The 19,597-nt window shown below is 44.3% G+C and overlaps 1 protein-coding gene across 6 annotated transcripts in view; it reads left to right on the top strand.

The window, feature by feature from the left end:
* CHRDL1 (chordin like 1) overlaps window positions 1-19,597 on the top strand; it is a 115,869-nt gene that overhangs the window by 46,813 nt on the left and 49,459 nt on the right. For 3 of the 6 annotated variants that reach the window (XM_027089489.1, XM_027089487.1, XM_027089485.1), the window contains exon 5: window positions 18,786-18,931. The exons of 1 other annotated variant lie outside the window; for it this stretch is intronic. In XM_027089489.1, coding sequence (XP_026945290.1) covers window positions 18,786-18,931 — 146 coding nt within the window. The remainder of the gene's footprint in view (window positions 1-18,785; window positions 18,932-19,597) is intronic. 2 more of the 6 variants (XM_027089488.1, XM_027089486.1) reach the window with 1 other exon arrangement.

Below are 19,597 nucleotides of genomic sequence, written 5' to 3'. Positions count from 1 at the left end.
TGGGGAATGAATTAATTCTCTAAGCCGAGGGAGACGGGGCCTCTGCTCTGCGGATGTGGCCATGGCTTATGCAGGTGTTTGGGTATAGACCAGAGAACCTTGCAAAGCTGCCTAGAAGGCTCATGAAAATGATGTAGCTCTTGCACTCCAGGCCCCATCTGCATTCTGAATTCTGTAGACTTCATGGTAACCAGGAACATCGGGCATGACTCCGTCCCTTCTCCACTTTTCCTCTGGCCAAACACAATCACCTAAGAACTAAAGGTACCACGAGTAGGACTTGGGCCCCATATCTTACTGGTCACCTTAGAAATGGCGAGAAAACACCCCTCCAAACTAACTTCAGAATCAACTGCTGAAAAGGGAGACAATTTAACTCATAGGTCCAAGCAAAGTATCTGCTCATCTCCCTTCTTCTCTCCCTGTTTCCCAGCCCAGGCCTTTACCCCCAACCCAGAGCCACCAACAGTAACTCAGCAATAGCTGAACTGAAGCAAAACCTGTTCACAGCCACCTAAAGCCGAGTTTTAGCTAAGCAGCTGGCTCCTCCAGGCAGCCCTGCCCAGAGCCAGGCCAAGGAAGGGAGCAAGTGGCCTGCGTCCCATCTGCAGTGGAATGGCCAGCCCGTTCGCTGGTACCACCTAAAGAAGGAGTGATCCAGTGCTGAGACAGAAGGCTTCCAGGGACCCGCCCAGCCCTAAAAATCTTAAGCCCAAGTATAGTCATTGGATGCCAAGGACACTGGAGAAAGTCTTTGGAGCATGTAGAACACCAAGCCAGTTGGAGTGCCTGCTAAGCCAGCCCAGAATTCCTAGCATTCCAGCCACACCATATACACCCCCACCCCCAGAGGGCAGCCAGTGGCCACAGCAGACGCTGCGTCCAGTGGGCTGAGACCCTCATCAACCCCTCCAAGAGCCTGCTCCCTCACTTAGGGCCGGCCTGCTTGCCCTGTGCTGAGTTCAGGGAGGTGGACAAACCGTACCGCCCAGTGTAGCCTAAGCATCTCACTTGCCATGGAATCTCTAGGCAGTGAATCATTTCGAGCCAGCACTTAAGCAACTTTCCACTGAGTCATCCTGAGGACTGTCAGGTTCACTAATCCTGACATATACTGTGTATATCCTTTGTTCCGATCCTGTCCCCACTCCAATGCTAGGGGAGAGGGGGTACTAAACAACAGAACTATAAAGATGTGCTTATTGGAAGTCATTTGTATCGGGGCTTCCTTTGCTTCTCTATCTCCAAAAAGGCCTGAAGCACTCATTAAAATCCTGCCAGTACCAACCCTTGATCTGTGTATGCTCATGGCTACGTAGCTACCAAGAGTATGTACTCTTCACTCCGAGTGGCAATGCATGTTGGATTTCTTTTCCAGACACTCCATGGATCCGTTTTCATTTGACTTCTTCTAGACCAGGGGTCGGGAATTTTTTTTTCTGCAAAGGGCCAGATAATAAATATTTCAGGCTTTGCAGACCATACAGTCTCTGTTACAGCAACTCTTCCACTGGAGCGCGAAAGCAGCCACAAACAATATATAAATGAATGGGTATGGTCCACTAAAACTTTATTTACAAGACAAATTGCAGGTCAGATTTGGCCCGTGATCCCTGTTCTAGACACAATGGGCTAAGCCCAGTTAGTAGGGGAGAGACCTACTCTAAGTCCAGTTAGTAGGGGAGAGCTGGTTTCAGCTGCTTGAGGGCCTACGAGTATCACTTTGGGGAAGTGACTACTGTTTTGTCCTCAATTCTTTGGGGGAAGAGATATAAAAATCAGAGTATTTTTCATCTTTCCCAGTTTGAATATGAAAGTCCATTCTTGATCAAATGTTGGATACCCTATAACAATCAGAACAGGCTGAATTATGATGCAGTCACAACCTATAGATCTCAGTGGCTTGAACCGACAAAGGTTTATTCCTACTCACACTGCATGTCTGTCTCAGCTTAGCACATGTCATTCTCATCCGAAGACCCTGGCTGACAGAGCCTTGCCATCTGGAGATGAATTCCAGTGGCATGGGAAGGGAACAGAGCAAGTTGTGCCCTGGATCTTAAGGACTTCTGCTCAAAAGTGACACAGATTACTTCTGCTCATGGATCATTGGCTGGAGCAAGCCACGTGGCCACGCTTTGACTTCTAGGGCACAGGGAAGTACAGTGCTGCCGTGTGCCTGGCAGGAGGAGAGCTGGAATATTGATAACTAGCCCTAATGTCTACTATACACTCCAGGAACTCCTTCCCAGGTTTCTTCTTCATGTCCTTCCTTGCCTAGCCCTTAAGTGATCTGGCCTAAGGTCTCTTTTGCCCAACCCTGCCTGGCTTCCCTCCATCCTGCTGGTCATTGGCACTGACACATGGGGAGATAGCTTAGGAACTAAAGCACTGGGACAGTAATCATTCCTTAAAAGGCTGTGGAGACCAGCCATGAGCATAAAGTCAGGACAGGTTCTTCAGGCCTTTGGATCCAAGGATCGATTGCCCTTTGGGCAGTGGGTCTGAGAACAGATGGGCCTCTCAGGCCTCTGGGTTTGATTTTTACTTCGGTTTGCTTTTAATGGGGATTTGAATCTGAGAGGATGTTCTCGGCATCTTGATTCTGGGCAGTTCCTTCCCTTCGTGCTCTAGAGAGCAGTTGTCAAGATGGAAGAGGGAGGTGGAAAGTGAATTGTACGTAGTGATAGTAGGTGATATTAATGCAGAATTATGGGCTAACATGAAACTTATGGCTCCTGATTTTAGAGGAGGGAGTAAAGACAAAAGAATTAGAATAAGCTAATTGCCCTAACAATCCCCACATCTTAGTGGCTAAACACATTGCGGCGGTTGCTGTGGGGAGGGGGGCTCTGCTCCATGCAGTAGCACCTCCCAAACTCATGACAGTGAAAAATGTCTCCCGACATTACCAAACGTCCCCTGGGGGAAAATTCCCCTCAGTTGAGAACCACTGCGTAGTCCCAAAGTATTTGTGATTTTGCATAGATCCCTTCACTGCCTTAGGATCCTGGTCTTTAATTATATGTATTTTGCCATTTCTTGTAGACATGGGATTTGGAGACAAAGGTTATGGTTGGCAGGGAACACAGTTCTAAGATCGCTTGCATTTGTACCCCCATGGGCCATAGATTGAGGCAGCGAGGAACAAGCACCGTCCGCAAACATTCAGAAGTGGGAGTGAAAAGCCTTCTCGATACTCATTAACCTTTGAGAAGGCACCTCATTTCTAGGGCGTTTATTGAAGGTTCTGAAGAAAATGAGCTCTAGGACCAGAAGCCCTAAAGCGGTGCCTCTCAAACTTTAATGTCCACATGATCCCTGGGAATTTGCAGATGCTGATTAAGGAGGTCTGGGCGGGGGGTGGGGGTGGGGGTGGGGGTGGGGGTCCTGAGATTCTGCATTTCTAACTAGCTCTCAGGTGACACTAACGCTGCTGGTCCCCATACCACATCTCAGTAGAGGGTTGGTGATCTGTGAGAAGAGGAACTGGCCATCCGATGCCATTTTCAGGTTCTGTAGAGGGAATTGTTCTGTTCCAAGATGAGTTCATTGGCCCAGTAACTAATAAGGTCACCTGCAGTTTTTAAACATCCCCTTTCTCTACCATTCTCAAGAAGACGCAACCCAAGGTTACAGTGCCACCCACCCACCCACCAAAGCCAAATCCCTGCTGGGCAAAGAGGAACTTAGGTAAGCGCACACAATACAGACAACAGAAAGGACATGTTAGGGAATCTAGATTCAAAAGGACTCCACTTGCTGACTGCCATAAGGTGGTGACTGTCCCTCAGGAAACGGAGGCATGAATAGTAAAGAAATGTCAAGGATTCATGCAAATTTCCAGTTTGAAATTGGGATTCTTCTTTTGGCAGCCAGGTGCTCATACGATGGCCCCTCTCCTCACTGTAAAGTTATTAGTGGGAAAGGTGATCGTAGGGGTCAGGGATTAAAAAGTAAATAAGGTTTGTTACCATCTTTGGATTTACCAAGGCTAGAGAAGCAGTATGAGGCTGAATCATTGCTTTGGATCAATAATTCTCAAAAAGGGACCACCCGTTTGAGGCTAACATGAGGTGAGGTGGCCGCGTACTCCCTTTTGATCAGCCGCCTTCTATTTGTTTTAGACCTTCTGTGTGCCTGAATGTGCGATTGAGAGAGAGTGGTTTCCTTTTCAGAGGCAACAGTGAGAAGAACTTAGGAAAAGCAATTAGAGTGACAAAAAAGATTTTGTGTGGGGGGCCATTTTATCCCAGCTGTAGTTTCAGACAATGCACCCTAGATTTTGAGAGCAATGCCATGCAGCTCCATGTCTTGGGCCCAAGACCTTGGCTCCACTTCTGGGTTGACCACTTCCTAACAGTTTCCTCATCTGTAAAGGGAGATAATAACAACCCCTACCTCATAGGGTGGCCGTAGGGAGAAGAGAGCTAACGAACGTGAACATACAGTGTTAAGCACGAGTCATTAACGATCAGTTGCTAATGTTATTCGTGCTATTACTGCAGCTATTGGAACTGTGGCTGTCAATTCTTTTCTGCCTCTAAATTGTCCACATATGCCTCACTCCCATCAGTGACATTTCTCACTCTGTTCAGTGATTCCCAATCTAGGGTGGGCCGATGGGTGGAGCTTGAAATTACTCCCACCAGAGACCGTGGTCTGCTTGAGAATTGAGGTCCCTTTTTTGAGAATTATTGATCCAAAGCAGTGATTCAGCCTCATACTGCTTCTCTAGCCTTGGTAAATCCAAAGATGGTAACAAACCTTATTTACTTTTTAATCCCTGACCCCTACGATCACCTTTCCCACTAATAACTTTACAGTGAGGAGAGGGGCCATCGTATGAGCACCTGGCTGCCAAAAGAAGAATCCCAATTTCAAACTGGAAATTTGCATGAATCCTTGACATTTCTTTACTATTCATGCCTCCGTTTCCTGAGGGACAGTCACCACCTTATGGCAGTCAGCAGTGGAGTCCTTTTGAATCTAGATTCCCTAACATGTCCTTTCTGTTGTCTGTATTGTGTATGCTTACCTAAGTTCCTCTTTGCCCAGCAGGGACTTTGGCTTTGGCTCTTAAAAGATTTCCTAGGAGGAGAAACATGCTCTTTTCTGTTTTCCTCTAGTAGTTCGGTGACATGGCAGATGTTCCAGCAGCCCCGAGGCTTTATCTGCCACCGCCTTCCCTGCAGCCTCTGCCAGTGGCCTCCAGGGACCACTTTCTGAAGCCTGCTGCTAACACTTTTCCAAACACAACAAAAAGCATGTTTGGGGATAAGTTTTCTCAATTAATCCTCAAGTACTGAATGCCTCTTTTCTTCCTTTAGTCTGTAATATGATGGCAATAGGCTCTTTCACTAGCCTCCTGACAGGACCTGCCTCCAAGCTCACGGCCTCTCCTCCAGTCATCCCGGAACAGTCTTACAGAAATGTAAATCTCATGGAATAACTGCACTGCTCAGATCACTTCACTGGCTTCTGGCTTCTCCTTGTATACAGGAACAATCCTAACTCCTAGGGCCAGACTGTATGTTTCAAGTTAATAGCACTCTACAGTATTTCACACGGGGCATTTTCTCTTGGTCTGCAGTGCTCCCTCGTGAAAGAAAACAAAAGATGCAGGAGATGCTATGCAGCCGGGTAGGAGAAACATTCAGCTGGGTCTCAGCTGAAGGTTGAGTGACCGGAAGTGGGAGAGGCGTCCTGAATTCAGTACTTTCTAGCAAATATACAGATTCTCAAAATATCTAGTTATTGGATGTGGTATAGGACAGTGCTTCCCAAAGGGTGTTCCTGGGATGTTCATAGCTGTTAAACATGAGAAAAAAGAGGTCTGGTGGCTCAGGAAAGTCAGTTGGAGAAAATGCTGGGTTGTAGTTAAACAGCTTTCTTTACTGTGGGATTTCTGAGATCCTTTTTAACATGCCGAAAGGAATATTGTGAACAGAGACTGTGGATCTTTTCCCAGCTTTATCTGAAGCACAGAATTTTGTTTTCACAGAGCGTCTTGTGGACAAGTAGTGCTCTGCAGAGCGGACTTGGGAAATGCTGGTGTAGGCAATACAAAGGAATGCTTGACCGCACTCCCCACTGTCTCAGCCAGATGCCTCACATTGTTTCTGTAAACGCTGCTTGAGGGTAGTGACTAATTTGTCCATTTCAAAGGGTCATTGACCTTTAAAAAAAAAAAAGCCTGTTTCCCAAAGGATTAGAACTAACCAAGTAATAGTAGAACTCATTCTTTATTTAGGGAGAAGAGGAAGGCAGTGAGTGACACACATGCTACCACAAAACCTGTCATTAACAATTAGGCGTCATGCAGAAGAATTGATCTAACATTTTCATCTCAACTGCAAGTCCATTTATTACACCGTTGGATGATTAAAAATTAAAAAAAATCATGTAGTAGCAAAAGAATAAGAGAAACCTATCAGACCCACTGCAGAAGGGGTTCTTTTTGTTCGGCTACACACCCAAGTTCAGATGAACATACGAGATTTGGGAATTAGCCCCTGAAAACAAAGGGATTTGTGTTTTGTCTTCTTCCTCAATTGTTGGACTTGATTTTAGTAGGCTTCTCTTGCCCTCAGGTTTTGTGGCTCTGTGTAAAATTAGGAAACCTAAGTTTGAATCCTGGCTGTGGCACTAAATAACGGTGTCCCCTTGGAAACTCTAGGCCTCATTTCCATCTCTCAAAAGAGAAGGCCATTTCCAGTTTCCTCTTGGAGATATACATGGGAAACCCTAGAAGGCTTATGTAATGAGATTGGAATGGTCCATGAGCTGAATAGTGGAGCTGATGATAAAGCTGTTCAGTAAAGTGGAAGAAGACATTTTGACAGGAAAGAACGTAGAGGTTCCCTAAGAAGATTGGATTATGGGAAGCTTTCACCAGTAACAGCTCTGAGCCCACAGAAAGCTGAAAATAAGCGTGCCTAGCCCTAGATCCCTAGAAACTGGACTGAGTTGCCTGCGGATATCCGGTGATGCTGAGGTGGAACCCACAGGCTCCTCGCTTATATTAAAGTAGTGGGGGCACCTATTCTGGATCATGGAATGCTTTGAGAATCTAATGGGACCCACGGACCCTCCTCCCAGTAGAATGCATGTACCCTCATACACTCAAAATGCACTTCGGAATCACTTTCGAGAATCCTATTTATTTCTCTCCAGCTCTCTAGGACTTAAATGAAGAAGGACCTCACTCTTGGAGGTGCACACTTATCGCTTAACAAAATTAATAATAGACCCTCAGTATTCGAGTACATGTCACTATTTGGGTGTTTGTCCCTTTGTTCCGGTGCTAGAGCCAGGAGGAGACAGACAGGTCAAGACAGAAGCCCCACCTGCTCTGTACTTGGTGATCACTCGGCAAGCAGTCTACCTGTTAGCAGGTGCTAGGCTGTAGGGTACAGACAGGCAGACCATTAGAGTTGCTGCAAGGAATCAGAGTATGTTTGACGGATAGTGAGGGCTGGGTAGGATGTGAGTAAGCAGAGGGTAGTCTGTGGGCGTGGTTGGGTCTAGCATGAGTCAGGGCAGAGCTGGCAAGGGACACGGTGGGGATGGGGGCCGGCTGGTCTAAAGTAGAGTGTTCTTTAGCCGAGGGGATGCGTCTTGGAGATGTGCTTCATCACCCTGGCTGGGCCGTGCTGTGATGCTGCTTCGTACCCAGAGCTTCAGCTCCGGGTGCTTGCCCACAGGCAGGTGACTGACACAGCCAGGCTAGAACTCCTACCTGAAAGGCTGAGGGGTCTTTTCTGAGTTGGCAGAACCCTCATGGGATTTTTAGGCTCTGGACGCCGGACCGCTGGAGCAGACTCAGTTATACATCTCTTTTTGCCTTCAGACGGACTGCACTTGGTAAGCTGGAGATAATCAGAATCAATTGTCCACGTTGCATGTAGCTTCTTTTCTCCCCAGGCCTTTTCAAAAAATAGAATCTGGTTTGTTCCTCCCACGTCCCTGTAAAGTAGAAGCAAGTGAAACGATTACCCCCAACATACACACACGTACTCACGAATGCAGAAAGTTCTTTAGGAACCGAGGCCCAGAGATGCAAAGGGACAGCGGTCCCATCACACAGCAAGTCAATGGCCCAACCCAGCCAAGAATACATGTGCTCCCTTTCTCCCCCAGATCGAGTGCCAGGCCTGCTGTCACCCCTTGCCTCACGGAGGGATGCTCACCTCTTGCACAAAGCCTTTCCTCAAGCCATCCTTCTCCTCATCTGCCTGACAAGGTGGCATTTTCAGGCAGGGTCAGCTACTGACTGACAGCAGTTGAAACGTGAAAGGAAGTGGGATGAAAAACAGCCTGCAGGGCTTCCCTGGTGGCGCAGTGGTTGAGAGTCCGCCTGCCGATGCAGGGGACACGGGTTCGTGCCCCGGTCCGGGAAGATCCCACGTGCCGCGGAGCGGCTGGGCCCGTGAGCCATGGCCGCTGAGCCTGCGCGTCCGGAGCCTGTGCTCCGCAACGGGAGAGGCCCCAACAGTGAGAGGCCCGTGTACCGCAAAAAAAAACAGCCTGCAGAGGGGTTCTAGATGAGGAGGGGACGAGCTGGGATCACACCGGGGGTGTGAGCTTTCAGTGCCCTCTTCCCCTCTCTTCTGTCCAGCTGGACTGGTAGATGACTGTTTCCTCTCACTCGGCACCTTCTTCGTTGGGACAGAGTGTTGTGTCTGTCTGTTGAGCTGCAGAGTGATCTGTTGAATCTGCTGCAGGAATTTCCTGGCCCGGGACCCCACCAGGGGTTGGGCCGGGGGTCGGAGTAGGGAGGCCACTAGTCGTGCTGAAGAGTCTCCTTGAAGATTCAAAACGGGAGGGTCCTCCCCCCATCGCCCCTCCTTTAGCTCAGCTGTCTGGCAGACCTACCCCATCTCCCAGGGTGGATACCCCATGGACAAGATCATGAATTGGGATTGACCCCCTCCACCCCTCTGTGGTTCTCCCTTTGTCATTTACTTTTCTATTCGTCACCTGCCTCCCTGTCGCCAGGGTACGCAGCACCTTCGTTCTGTCCAGGCCTGCCCCAGAATATTTTCATCATACCTGCTAGGAGTCAACTCCATTTTCCCCTCCTCTCAGCTCCCGGCGTGCACTGAGCTACTTTCTGTCTCTATGGGATTTGCCTGTTGTGGATATTTCATGAATATGGAATCATACAGTATGTGACCTTTTGTGTCTGGCTTCTTTCACTAAGCATAATGTGTTCAAGGTTCATCCATTCTAACTGAATTATATTGCATTGTATGATACACCACGTTTTGTTTATCAGTTCTTCCACTCATGGACACTGGGTGCTTTCTGCCTTTTGACTATTGTGAATAATGCTACTCTGAAGATTCGTGTACAAGGATCTGTTTGAGTCTCTGCTTTCAGTTCTCTTGAGTATATACTAGAAGTGGGATTACTGGTTCATATGGTAACTCTAGGTTTAACTTCGGAGGAACTGCCAAGCTTTCTTGCACAGCAGCTGTACCATTTGACATTTTTACATTCCTACCAGCAGTGTATAAAGGTTCCATTTTCTCCACATCCTTGCCAACACTTATTATTATCTTCTTTTTTACTATAACTGTCCTAGTGGGTGCAAAGTGGTGTCTCACTGTGATTTTTGTTCTCCTCACCGCTACCAAGATGTTGCTGTTTATTGGGGAACTGCTCCAACCTTCAGTATTCATTACTATGAACTTATTAAACCTCTGGGAAAGGCAGGGCCCTACTCTAACTAATGCTTGAAGTTGGGGCCATGTCAGGCACTCTGGCAGAGCAAAGAAGAAGAGAGTTTAGGGACAGAGTGAACTTGCCACCTTTGGAAGCTCTAGCATGGCATGAGCAGTCTGCTCTACCAATCATCTTCCCTTCCGCCAAAGCGACCTTTGAGTGCAGAAGTAGTTATACAAGTCTTCCCTGAAGAGGTGACACTGCAGCTGGGCCGTGAAGGGTGGACAGAAGGAAAATAGATGAAGGGGAGAAAGGGAGAAGCATTCTAAACTGAAAAATATGAACTACTTTCCAAAGAACAGCTCAGATACTGAACCAAAACAAAGATGAAACTCAAACCAATCAACAGTGACTTTTGTTTAGCAGCTCTAGAAAGCGTGCAGCAGGAGAGGAGGCTGGAAATGATGGCCAAAATGCAGTGGGAAAGGTGGTTTCTTTGCCCTTCAAGACCACTCAATCACAAATACACTCGTGACCCTTCTGACTCCTAAATTCACCTCTCTGGGACCCTCAGGAAATCCAAAGCAGAGACTATAGGTTTAATAGATGGCTCTGGCCAGAACTCAGCTGCTTGGCTAAAGAAATCACTCCTGGTGGGCTCCCCACTGAGATAGGGGGTAGGGCAAATGGAGTCAGCTGGAAGTTGAGCTATATAAGGATTCTTAGTGAACGTGATGGGCTCAGAAGTGACTCTCTAGTCACCACTCAGAATCCGGCAATACTTGAGAAGTTCTACAGGATAGTGAAAGACGGTTGTCTTAGTCAGTTTGGGCTGCTGTAACAAAAATAGCATAGACTAATGGCTTAAACAACAAACATTTATTTCTCACAGTCCTAGGGGCTAGAAAGTCCAAGATCAAGGTGCCAGCAGATCTGGTGTCTGGTGAGAGACCACTTCCTGGCTTGTGGATAGTCATCTTCATCCTGTGTCCTCATATGGCTGAGAGCAGAGGTCATCTCCCCGTTGTCTCTTCTTATAAGGGCATTAATCCCATTCATGAGGGCCCCGACTCCCAAAGACCCCCACGTCAAAGTACCATCACATTGGGGATTAGGTTTTCAACATATGAATTTGGTGAAGGGGACACAAACATTCAGCCTATAACAGGCACTGTAAGGAATAGGCAGCCCCAACCTGCTTTCTGCCTTCCATACACTCTATCCTTTACAGCTAATAGTAATGTAACGGTAACAGCATTCATTGAGCACTAATATGTGTCTGGTACTATGCTGAGCGCGTCATGGGTCTCACCTCATTTGATCCTCACAACAACCTGTGAGGTAGGTACTATTATCAGCCCCATTTTATCGATGTGTGAACCAAGGCTCAAGAATGTTAAATGACCTGCTCAGCTAATAAGTGGGATCTAATTAATAGTGGAGGTGGAATTTGAACACAATTCGGACACCCTGAAATAAGGCCTTTCCTCCCACTAGGACAGCTCTCAGAGGCTGTATTTTTAGTAAACGCCCCTACATTGAGCCTTAAGTTCTGGAATGTTTCACACTCCTTGCCCTGTGCTCTACAACCTCATTATAGATAAAGCATCAAAGGCCTAAGTTACAATTTAATTATCTAGAAAACAAACCTATTTTCAAACATTGTCTTCCATTCTCACCGTGCTATGAATTAGTCAATAAGAAGAGTGCTAAGCCCCCCTATCAAGGCCTCAATGTGATGGGACACAGAGGAGTTAAGTTTTTATGGAGGAGGAGAGTTTGGGGAAGATAAGAAAATCATAGGTCTCTGCCTAAGGACAGCAGGTCTAGATAAGTCATCATTTTGAGCAACCCAGGGCAAAAAGAAGTGATAGTGTTTGGAGCTCTGACAGGAAGCAATCTAAATGGTAGGCATCATTGCTTTAGCTCATGGACCCATTTGAAGCAATACCTTTGATTTCAGTGAGCATCCCAGTCACCTGAACGCACATGACCTCAGAGGGTGAGCAAGGTTCTTGGAGGGAAACTATACATACCCACTGTTTGGGATGCATTAATTCTGCAAGATGCGTCACATCCTTGCTGTATGCTGTGACCTAGCTTGACCAGGATGCAGTGCCCAGCTGTTCTTCCCTCCTTGGAGGAGCACAGGAGGTTTCCCATTAGCACCCTTCTTTGCCTGCTTTCTTCCTAGCTGGGCCAAGGCCCAGATGTCAGCTCAAATTTACAGACTTTATTGAAAACAATTTGTTTCAGAGAGCAGTGTAATAGCCCCCCACTCTCCCCAAAGGGGCTAAATAGTGTCTGTAAGAGAAAACCGTCTCATTGTAGTCACACTGGGAACACAAGAGTCCTAGCTAGGGTCTGTCCCACTAGTAGGAATAGAGCTGGCTTCTATGACCAGCTCTGTAGGATTGATTTTCCACGGTTGGAAGGGACCCAAAATGGTCATCAAGTTTAGCCCCTCGCCTTGAGTTAGAGTTTTTTTTAAACATACACTCTTCAAATTTAATTTTTCAGTGGGAAATACATTTGTATCATTCAAGAATATGAATGCATATGTGTGTATGTATGATTATATATGTTTACGCTCATAAAGGTATATGTAAAAGTATGCAGTAAGATGTCTAATTCACCCCTGTCCCACATCCATTCAATTCTTACCTTTCTCCTCAAAACATAGTCTCCCCTTATAACTTTTAGTATTTTCCTATGTATCCTTCCAGATTTTCTTTATGAAAATATAAGCAAATATGAATACGTACTCTTAAAAAAATTATATTCTCTTTACATAAAAGGCAGTATATTATCCAAGTCATTTTGCACTTCGTGATTTTTTTCATTTAATAATCTGTTTTTCTGTATTAGTGCATAGAGAGCTTACGCATTCTTTTATACGACTACACACTATTTCATTGTATTAATGAACCACCACATATTTAACCAGATGTCTACTGATGGACACAGAAGTTGTTTCCAATCTTTTGCCATCACGAACAATGGTGCAGTGAATAACTTTTAGATTTTTTCACGCACACGCAAGTATATCTGTAGCGTGAATTCTTAAAAGTAGGATTGCTGGGTCAAAAATACACATATATATATTTTTTATCTGCCACATCAACAACTTTATTTTCTCACATAGAATTCAGGTATAAGCATGAAAAGTAGATTAGTTTTCAAAACCTTAGTTCTTCTTAAGGCTTATGTTAAATATCTTCTTTCCACCTAGCTTTGTGCTGGGTACTATGGTGTGGACAAAAGAACAGAGCCCATAAACTACAACCTCAAATAGTTTATAACTGGTTTGGAGAAATAAAATATATCTACATATAACGAGCAGAGAGAATATTAAAGCCATATTTATGACAGAATCCATGTCAAAAGAGTAACTGTTTTACTTTCACTTTAGATGAAATGATAAGCTTTGGAAACATTTATTTAAAAGATAAGTGTATCCCTCACACTCTTCCTTGGACCTCCTTTTAATTTTTGTTATATACGTGTACATTCAGAAAATACATATATTTTAAAATTGAATGATATTGCTAAATTGCCTCCATAGTGTTTGTATCAATTCTCCACAGCCTTGCTGAGAGAGTTTATTAATCAAACTTTAGGATTTTTGCAAATCTGATAAGAAAAATGGTTATCTTGGTGTCGTTTTTTTTAATTGAGGTATAATTGACATATTATATTCGTTTCAGGTGTACAACATAATGGTTCAATATCTGTTTATATTGCAAAATGATCAACTCAATAAGTCTAGTTAGCATCTGTCCCCATATATAGTTACAAATTTTTTTCTTGTGATGAGGACTTTTAAGATTTATTCTCTTAGCAACTTTAAAATATGCAGTACAATATTATTAAGTCTACTCACCATGATGTACATTCCATTCCCAACACCCCACCACCCCCCTGCGTCTGGCAACCACCAATCTGTTCTCTATATCTACAAGCTTTTTTTTTTTTAAGATTCCGTGTATAAATGAGATCATATAGTGTTTGTCTTTCTCAGTCTGACTTATTTCACTTAGCATAATGCCCTCAAGGTCCATCCATGTTGTCGCAAATGGCAAGATTTCATTCTCTTTTTTTATGGCTGAATAGTATTCGTGTGTGTGTGTGTGTGTGTGTGTTTGTGTGTCTGTCTGTCTGTCTGTCTCAAGGAAATTAAAGGGAACATAACCTCTTCTTCCAAGCCCTCTACCTTCATCTCCATATTACCCTCTCCACCACCACCTCCAGAATGGACTGTGGCTGTGCTGGGACTACACCACTAGAATGAGAGAGAACCAGACTGGAAACACTGGCATCAGGCTCAGCCGTCAAGAATAAAATAGGAACCTGAGTAACAATCGCAATGGCAAAAGAAGGGAGGGCTCGGAGTCAAGGAGATTAGCAACCATACTTGGGAGCTCTGGACAGGTTTGCATTTATCTCATAAACACTGGGAGCTGACTTACAAGTGGCCTTTCTGACTAGCCCAGAACTGGCCCACTAAGGAAGTAGAAATTTGAGGGTAGGGAGAGTGGAGAAGAGAGCCACCAGCATGAGGATGTTGGGTTCCAGAGGATGGGAGGAGGGGTAGTACTAGGAGGGAGAGATTGGTGTATCAAAGGAAGTGGGAAAGGACCACAGACTTTTTGGTAAAACTTGCCAGTTGCTCTGAAGGGGGGAAAAAAGCCTGTCACAAGGTTATTCACACTGAGATGTTACTGACAATGTGTATCCTCTCAGAGAAGTTTGGGGATTATAAAATCTGATTGCCGAAAGGCAATCACTAATCCAAAAGAATGAACTTCTAATGATGGCATTTTAGGCATCCATGAGAGAAAAGGTGGTAAGAGACATTTAGGATAAGGGAGTGTTTTCTGAGCACCCCAGAAATTATAGTTCTGCTTACATATAAGATCATCGCTCATGGAGGAGAAGGAACAGTTCCTTTTGGCAACACAATTGTAGTCAGATGGCTGAGTGCTGGTCTGCTTACCCGACAGCGTCCTTCCCCCACTCCTCCTCGGAGTGCTGTGTGGGATTTGATGGGAAATGGGAAATGACAGAGGCTAGAAGCCATGCAACCTGGTCACTTCTGTTGTAGCATTCCCCTGAGGGCTCCTGAAGCCAGCCTTGCTTCAGACTGATTTTCTGCCAGATTTCGGCCAGGAACACAGAATGTGTTCCAAGGATTGTTGGTTAGAAGCCCAGCCACCTTGGAAAATCTGGGAAGGGAGCGTGTAGAGTCTGAGGTGGCTTTTCTTGCCTCTGGAGTTCCTTGCATGCTTTTAGCCCTCCAGAGATGCAAGGGGAGATTTGAGTTCCATATCCTACTCTTAGATAGAAAAGTCAAGGCCCAAAGAGGTAAAGTGACTTGTTCAAGGTTATGGGAGGTGGGTACCCGAGCTGGGATTATGACTCAGTGATGCTGCCCCCCTCAGTTTTTAAAAACTTTCTTTTCTTTAGTAAAAATTGTATATATTTAAGGTATACAACATGCTGATTTGATATACATACACAGATTGAAATGATTACTGCAGTTAAGCTAATTAACATCATCTCCTCCTCGCCTGGTTACCATCTATTTTTGTGATGAGAGCACCTGAAATCTACTGTCTTAGCAAATTTCCAGTATACAATGCAGTATTATTAACTATAGCCATCATGCTATACTTTAGATCTCTAGACTTACTCATCCTACATAACTGCAACCTTGTACCCTTTGACCAATATCTCCCCATTTCTCGCACCTCCCTGCCCCTGGTAACCACCATTCTAATCTCTGCTTCTATATATTCAAATTTTTTAGATTTCACATTTAAGTGAGATTATGCAGTTTTTTTTTCTTTCTGTAACTGGCTTACTTCACTTAGTGTAATGTCCTTCAGGTTCAGCCATGTCGTTGCAAATGGCAGGATGTCCTTTTAAGGGTATGGGATGGACACTTAAGTTGTCTCCATATCTTGGCTACTGTGAATAATGCTGCAATAAACATATGATACAATAAACATGAGAATGCAGATATCTCTTCCAGGGACTGATTTCATTTCCTTTCTGCCCTCCAGTTTTGACACCCACTGTGTGAAAAGAACAGGAAACTTCAAGGCAGGAAAACTATATTTCTTAGTTGGCTCTTCTATTAATATCTGTGTGACATGGACCAAACCTTTTGAGGTATCAATAGCCTCATTTTCATCATTCTCCCCTCACCCCATTAGGGATCTTAGAAGAATGCAATAATAATAGGAAGAAGTTAAGATAAATTTCTTGTGTAAAATTAGCATTAAGCATAACCATAATTGGTTTCCTTTTCTTAGATTCTGTTTTGTCTTCTTCTTTTTTGCTTTCTCTCCATCTCTTGTTGAGTACATTAATGCACTCCAATGAGATCCTGAGAACAATTTCATTGTTTTTATTCAAACAGTTGTATTGAGGTATAATTTACCCACCATAAAATGGACTCATTTTCATCATAGTTTTGAGTGATGGGAAAGAAAGAATGGTCTCTTTTTTAAAAAAAATTTTATTGAAGTATAGTTGATTTACAATATTGTGTCATTTTCAGGTATACAGCAAATTGATTCAGTTATATATGTGTGTGTGTATATATATATATATATATATTTATTTATATTTCAGGTTATTTTCCATTATAGGTTATTACAAGATATTGAACATAGTTCCTTGTGTTATACCATAATTCCTGTTGTTTATCTACTTTATGTATAGTAGTTTGTATCTGTTAATCCCATATTCCTAATTTATCCCTCCCGCCTACCTTTCCCCTTTGGTAACCATAAATTTGTTTTCTATGTCTGTTAGTCTGTTCCTGTTTTGTATATAGATTCATTTGTACAGTAATGTTTTTTTAGATTCCACGTATAAGTAATACCATATAATATTTGTCTTTCTCTGCCTGACTTACTTCACTTAGTATGATAATCTCTAGGTCCATCCACCTTGCTGCAAATGGCAATATTTCATTCTTTTTATGGCTGAGTAATATTCCATTGTAAATATATACCACATCTTTTTAAAATTAATTAATTATTAATTAATTAATTTTTGGCTGCCTTGGGTCTTTGTTGTTGCACACCGGTTTTCTCTAAGTTGTGGCGAGCGGGAGCTACTCTTCCTTGTGGTGAGCGGGCTTCTCATTGCAGTGGCTTCTCTTGTTGCGGAGCACAGGCACTAGGTTCATGGGCTTCAGTAGTTGTGGCATGCGGGCTCAGTAGTTGTGGCTCGTGGGCTTAGTAGTTCTGTGGCATGTGGGATCTTCCCGGGCTAGGGCTCGAACCCATCAGGCAGATTCTTAACCACTGCGCCACCAGGGAAGTCCCTATACTACATCTTCTTGAACCAGTTGTCTGTTGATGGGCACTTGGGTTGTTTCCATGTCGTGGCTATTGTAAATAGTGCTACTATGAACATTGGGGTGCATGTATCTTTTCAAATTAGAGTTTTCTCTGGATATCTGCCCAGGAGTGGGATTGCAGGATCATATGGTAACTCTATTTTTAATTTTTTAAGGAACCTCCATACTGTTTTCCCTAGTGGCTGCACCAATTTACATTCCCACCAACAATGTAGAAGAGTTACCAGGATGGTCTAACTTTTTTTTTTTTTTTTTGCGGTACACGGGCCTCTCACTGTTGTGGCCTCTCCCGTTGCGGAGCACAGGCTCTGGACGCGCAGGCTCAGCAGCCATGGCTCACGGGCCCAGCCGCTCCGTGGCATGTGGGATCTTCCCGGACCGGGGCACGAACCCGTGTCCCCTGCATCGGCAGGTGGACTCTCAACCACTGCGCCACCAGGGAAGCCCAGGATGGTCTAACTTTTTAAGCCTCCCTCTAATGAAACCCACAACTCCGCTAATTTCTGTTCTTCCACTATCCCACAGCATGTACTTTCGAAGCTCTGCTTGTAGATAATAACAATTATCTATTGTTAATTTGTACACTGATGGTTAGTTTAACCTGGGCACTTGTTCATTGATATTTGGTGTGTGTATATGTGTGTGTATGTGTGTGCACAGCATGTACTTTAAGTAAGCCCAATGAAAAGACTTCTCGAAACCATTCACTTAGAGTCAGCTCACCAAGTGCATTGACCTTTTTGCTACATGGCAACCCTGTGCCAGACTCCATGGAGAAAGACACGTGTAAGGCGGAGTCCCAAGTCTTCAAAAAGCAATATATACAAATGTATATATGGGTTGGTAGTAAAAAATGGAATTTAGAGACAGGGGACCAGATATCAATTCCCTTTTTCATCACTCACTACCTTTGTGACTTCAGATAAGTCATTCAACATCAGAGACTTGTCACCCTCAAATGAAAAACGAAAATAAGAATCTGCGTTACTTGCTTCACAGTGTTCTTATGAGGCTCCATTGTAATAACGTATGTGAAAGCTCTTTGTAAATTGTTGGCTAGGTGACTATAATTCGCAAATATGAGTTACAGTAATATTCAAGTGCCAAATGGTGTGCCTCAGACATCAGATGCTTTGAGAGGTGCAGATCGTGGGCTGGAGCTGTTAGGGACTACTTCATGGAGGAAAGTGGACTTTTGCTGCGCCTTCAGAATCAGACAGGACTTCAATAGGTGGAAAAGAGTGGCAAGGAGAGGGCAATCTTGGTGGAGAGACTAAAAAGAAGCAAAGACTCCAGAGGCTAGAACAAGCATACAAGCATATACCAAGTGTTATAAAACATGGGAAGGGTTAAAGTTACCAGGGTAGTTATAATAGGTGGTTCCTTATCAGAAAAGACTCCCTCCTTCCAGGCAAGTTAATACCTTATTCATCTAACACTGTTAACTCCATCAAGGCAGGGGCCTTGTCCTTCTTCACTGATATCTCTTTAGTGCCTGTCACAGTGCCTGGTACGTAGTAGGTGCTCAATAAATGCCCCAAATTTGAAGGAATGGATGGATAGTCACATGTCACTTGTTATTCCTGTCTGGCTGCTTTAATATTATCGAAGTCATCAGCCACTGAATTAGGGACTATTTTTAACTCTCTCCGTGTGGTACAGCCCCATCTGCTGTTGGGATTTGTGAAATTCTTTGCAATGATGCCAATACTCGGTGTGGTTTTTCTCCACCCTGTCCCAGAAGACTCCTTACCCCCAGCGAACAATAAGGTGACCAGCAAGTCGTGTGAGTACAACGGGACCACTTACCAACACGGTGAGCTGTTCGTGGCTGAAGGGCTCTTTCAGAACCGGCAACCCAACCAATGCACACAGTGCAGCTGTTCGGTAAGACCCTGTATCTTGATGTCTCTGCTATCCCCTACCCAAATAAGAGCGCTTCCATACTTGTACTTTTAGTTTAAGCCTACACTGTAGGGTGCTTGATTGGAAGATGAATCGCATCTAAATCATGAGCCTTCCTGACCTTAATCAACCCTGATCAACTCTGTTGAAGAGGTCAGACCCAGTCATATCCCGGTCTTAAAACTTTAGCACTGCTTAAAAGGACAAAAATGAGCTGATAATCATGATCTGTACTTCTTTTCACAATAATTACACCACCAGAGCCTTCATCTGAAGAACTCAGTTATTTGATAAGCCTTGGAAATGCCATGGGTGGAAAAGCCACTGGCACCATCTGGGGCCACTCAGTCCAATTCACAAGAAAATGGGGTGTCTCTTGGTTCCCATCTCTGAAATATTCCACTAACCAGTCAGTTCCTGGTGCCCTGCAATGAGAAAAGTCTCTCGACAAATGCTTGATCATGATGATTCCTGTGACATTATTTGTCAAAAGAATTGTATACTTCATGAATGAGGTATACTGATTACGTCATCATCTAATTGTGCAGCCCAGAGAATGTAATAAATAGAACCAGAAAAATGGAGTAAAATGGGTGTTTAAGCTGAAGTATGAGGGCATGAAGTTAGATGTAGAAACAACTTTTCCGC

This window comes from Aethalodelphis obliquidens, unplaced genomic scaffold (assembly GCF_003676395.1).
Source record: "Aethalodelphis obliquidens isolate GAN/ISIS:26980383/991018 unplaced genomic scaffold, ASM367639v1 scaffold66, whole genome shotgun sequence".
NCBI classification, from domain to species: Eukaryota; Metazoa; Chordata; class Mammalia; order Artiodactyla; family Delphinidae; genus Aethalodelphis; species Aethalodelphis obliquidens.
Note: the sequence above shows the minus strand (reverse complement) of the source record. Positions and strands in the feature narration are given on the sequence as shown.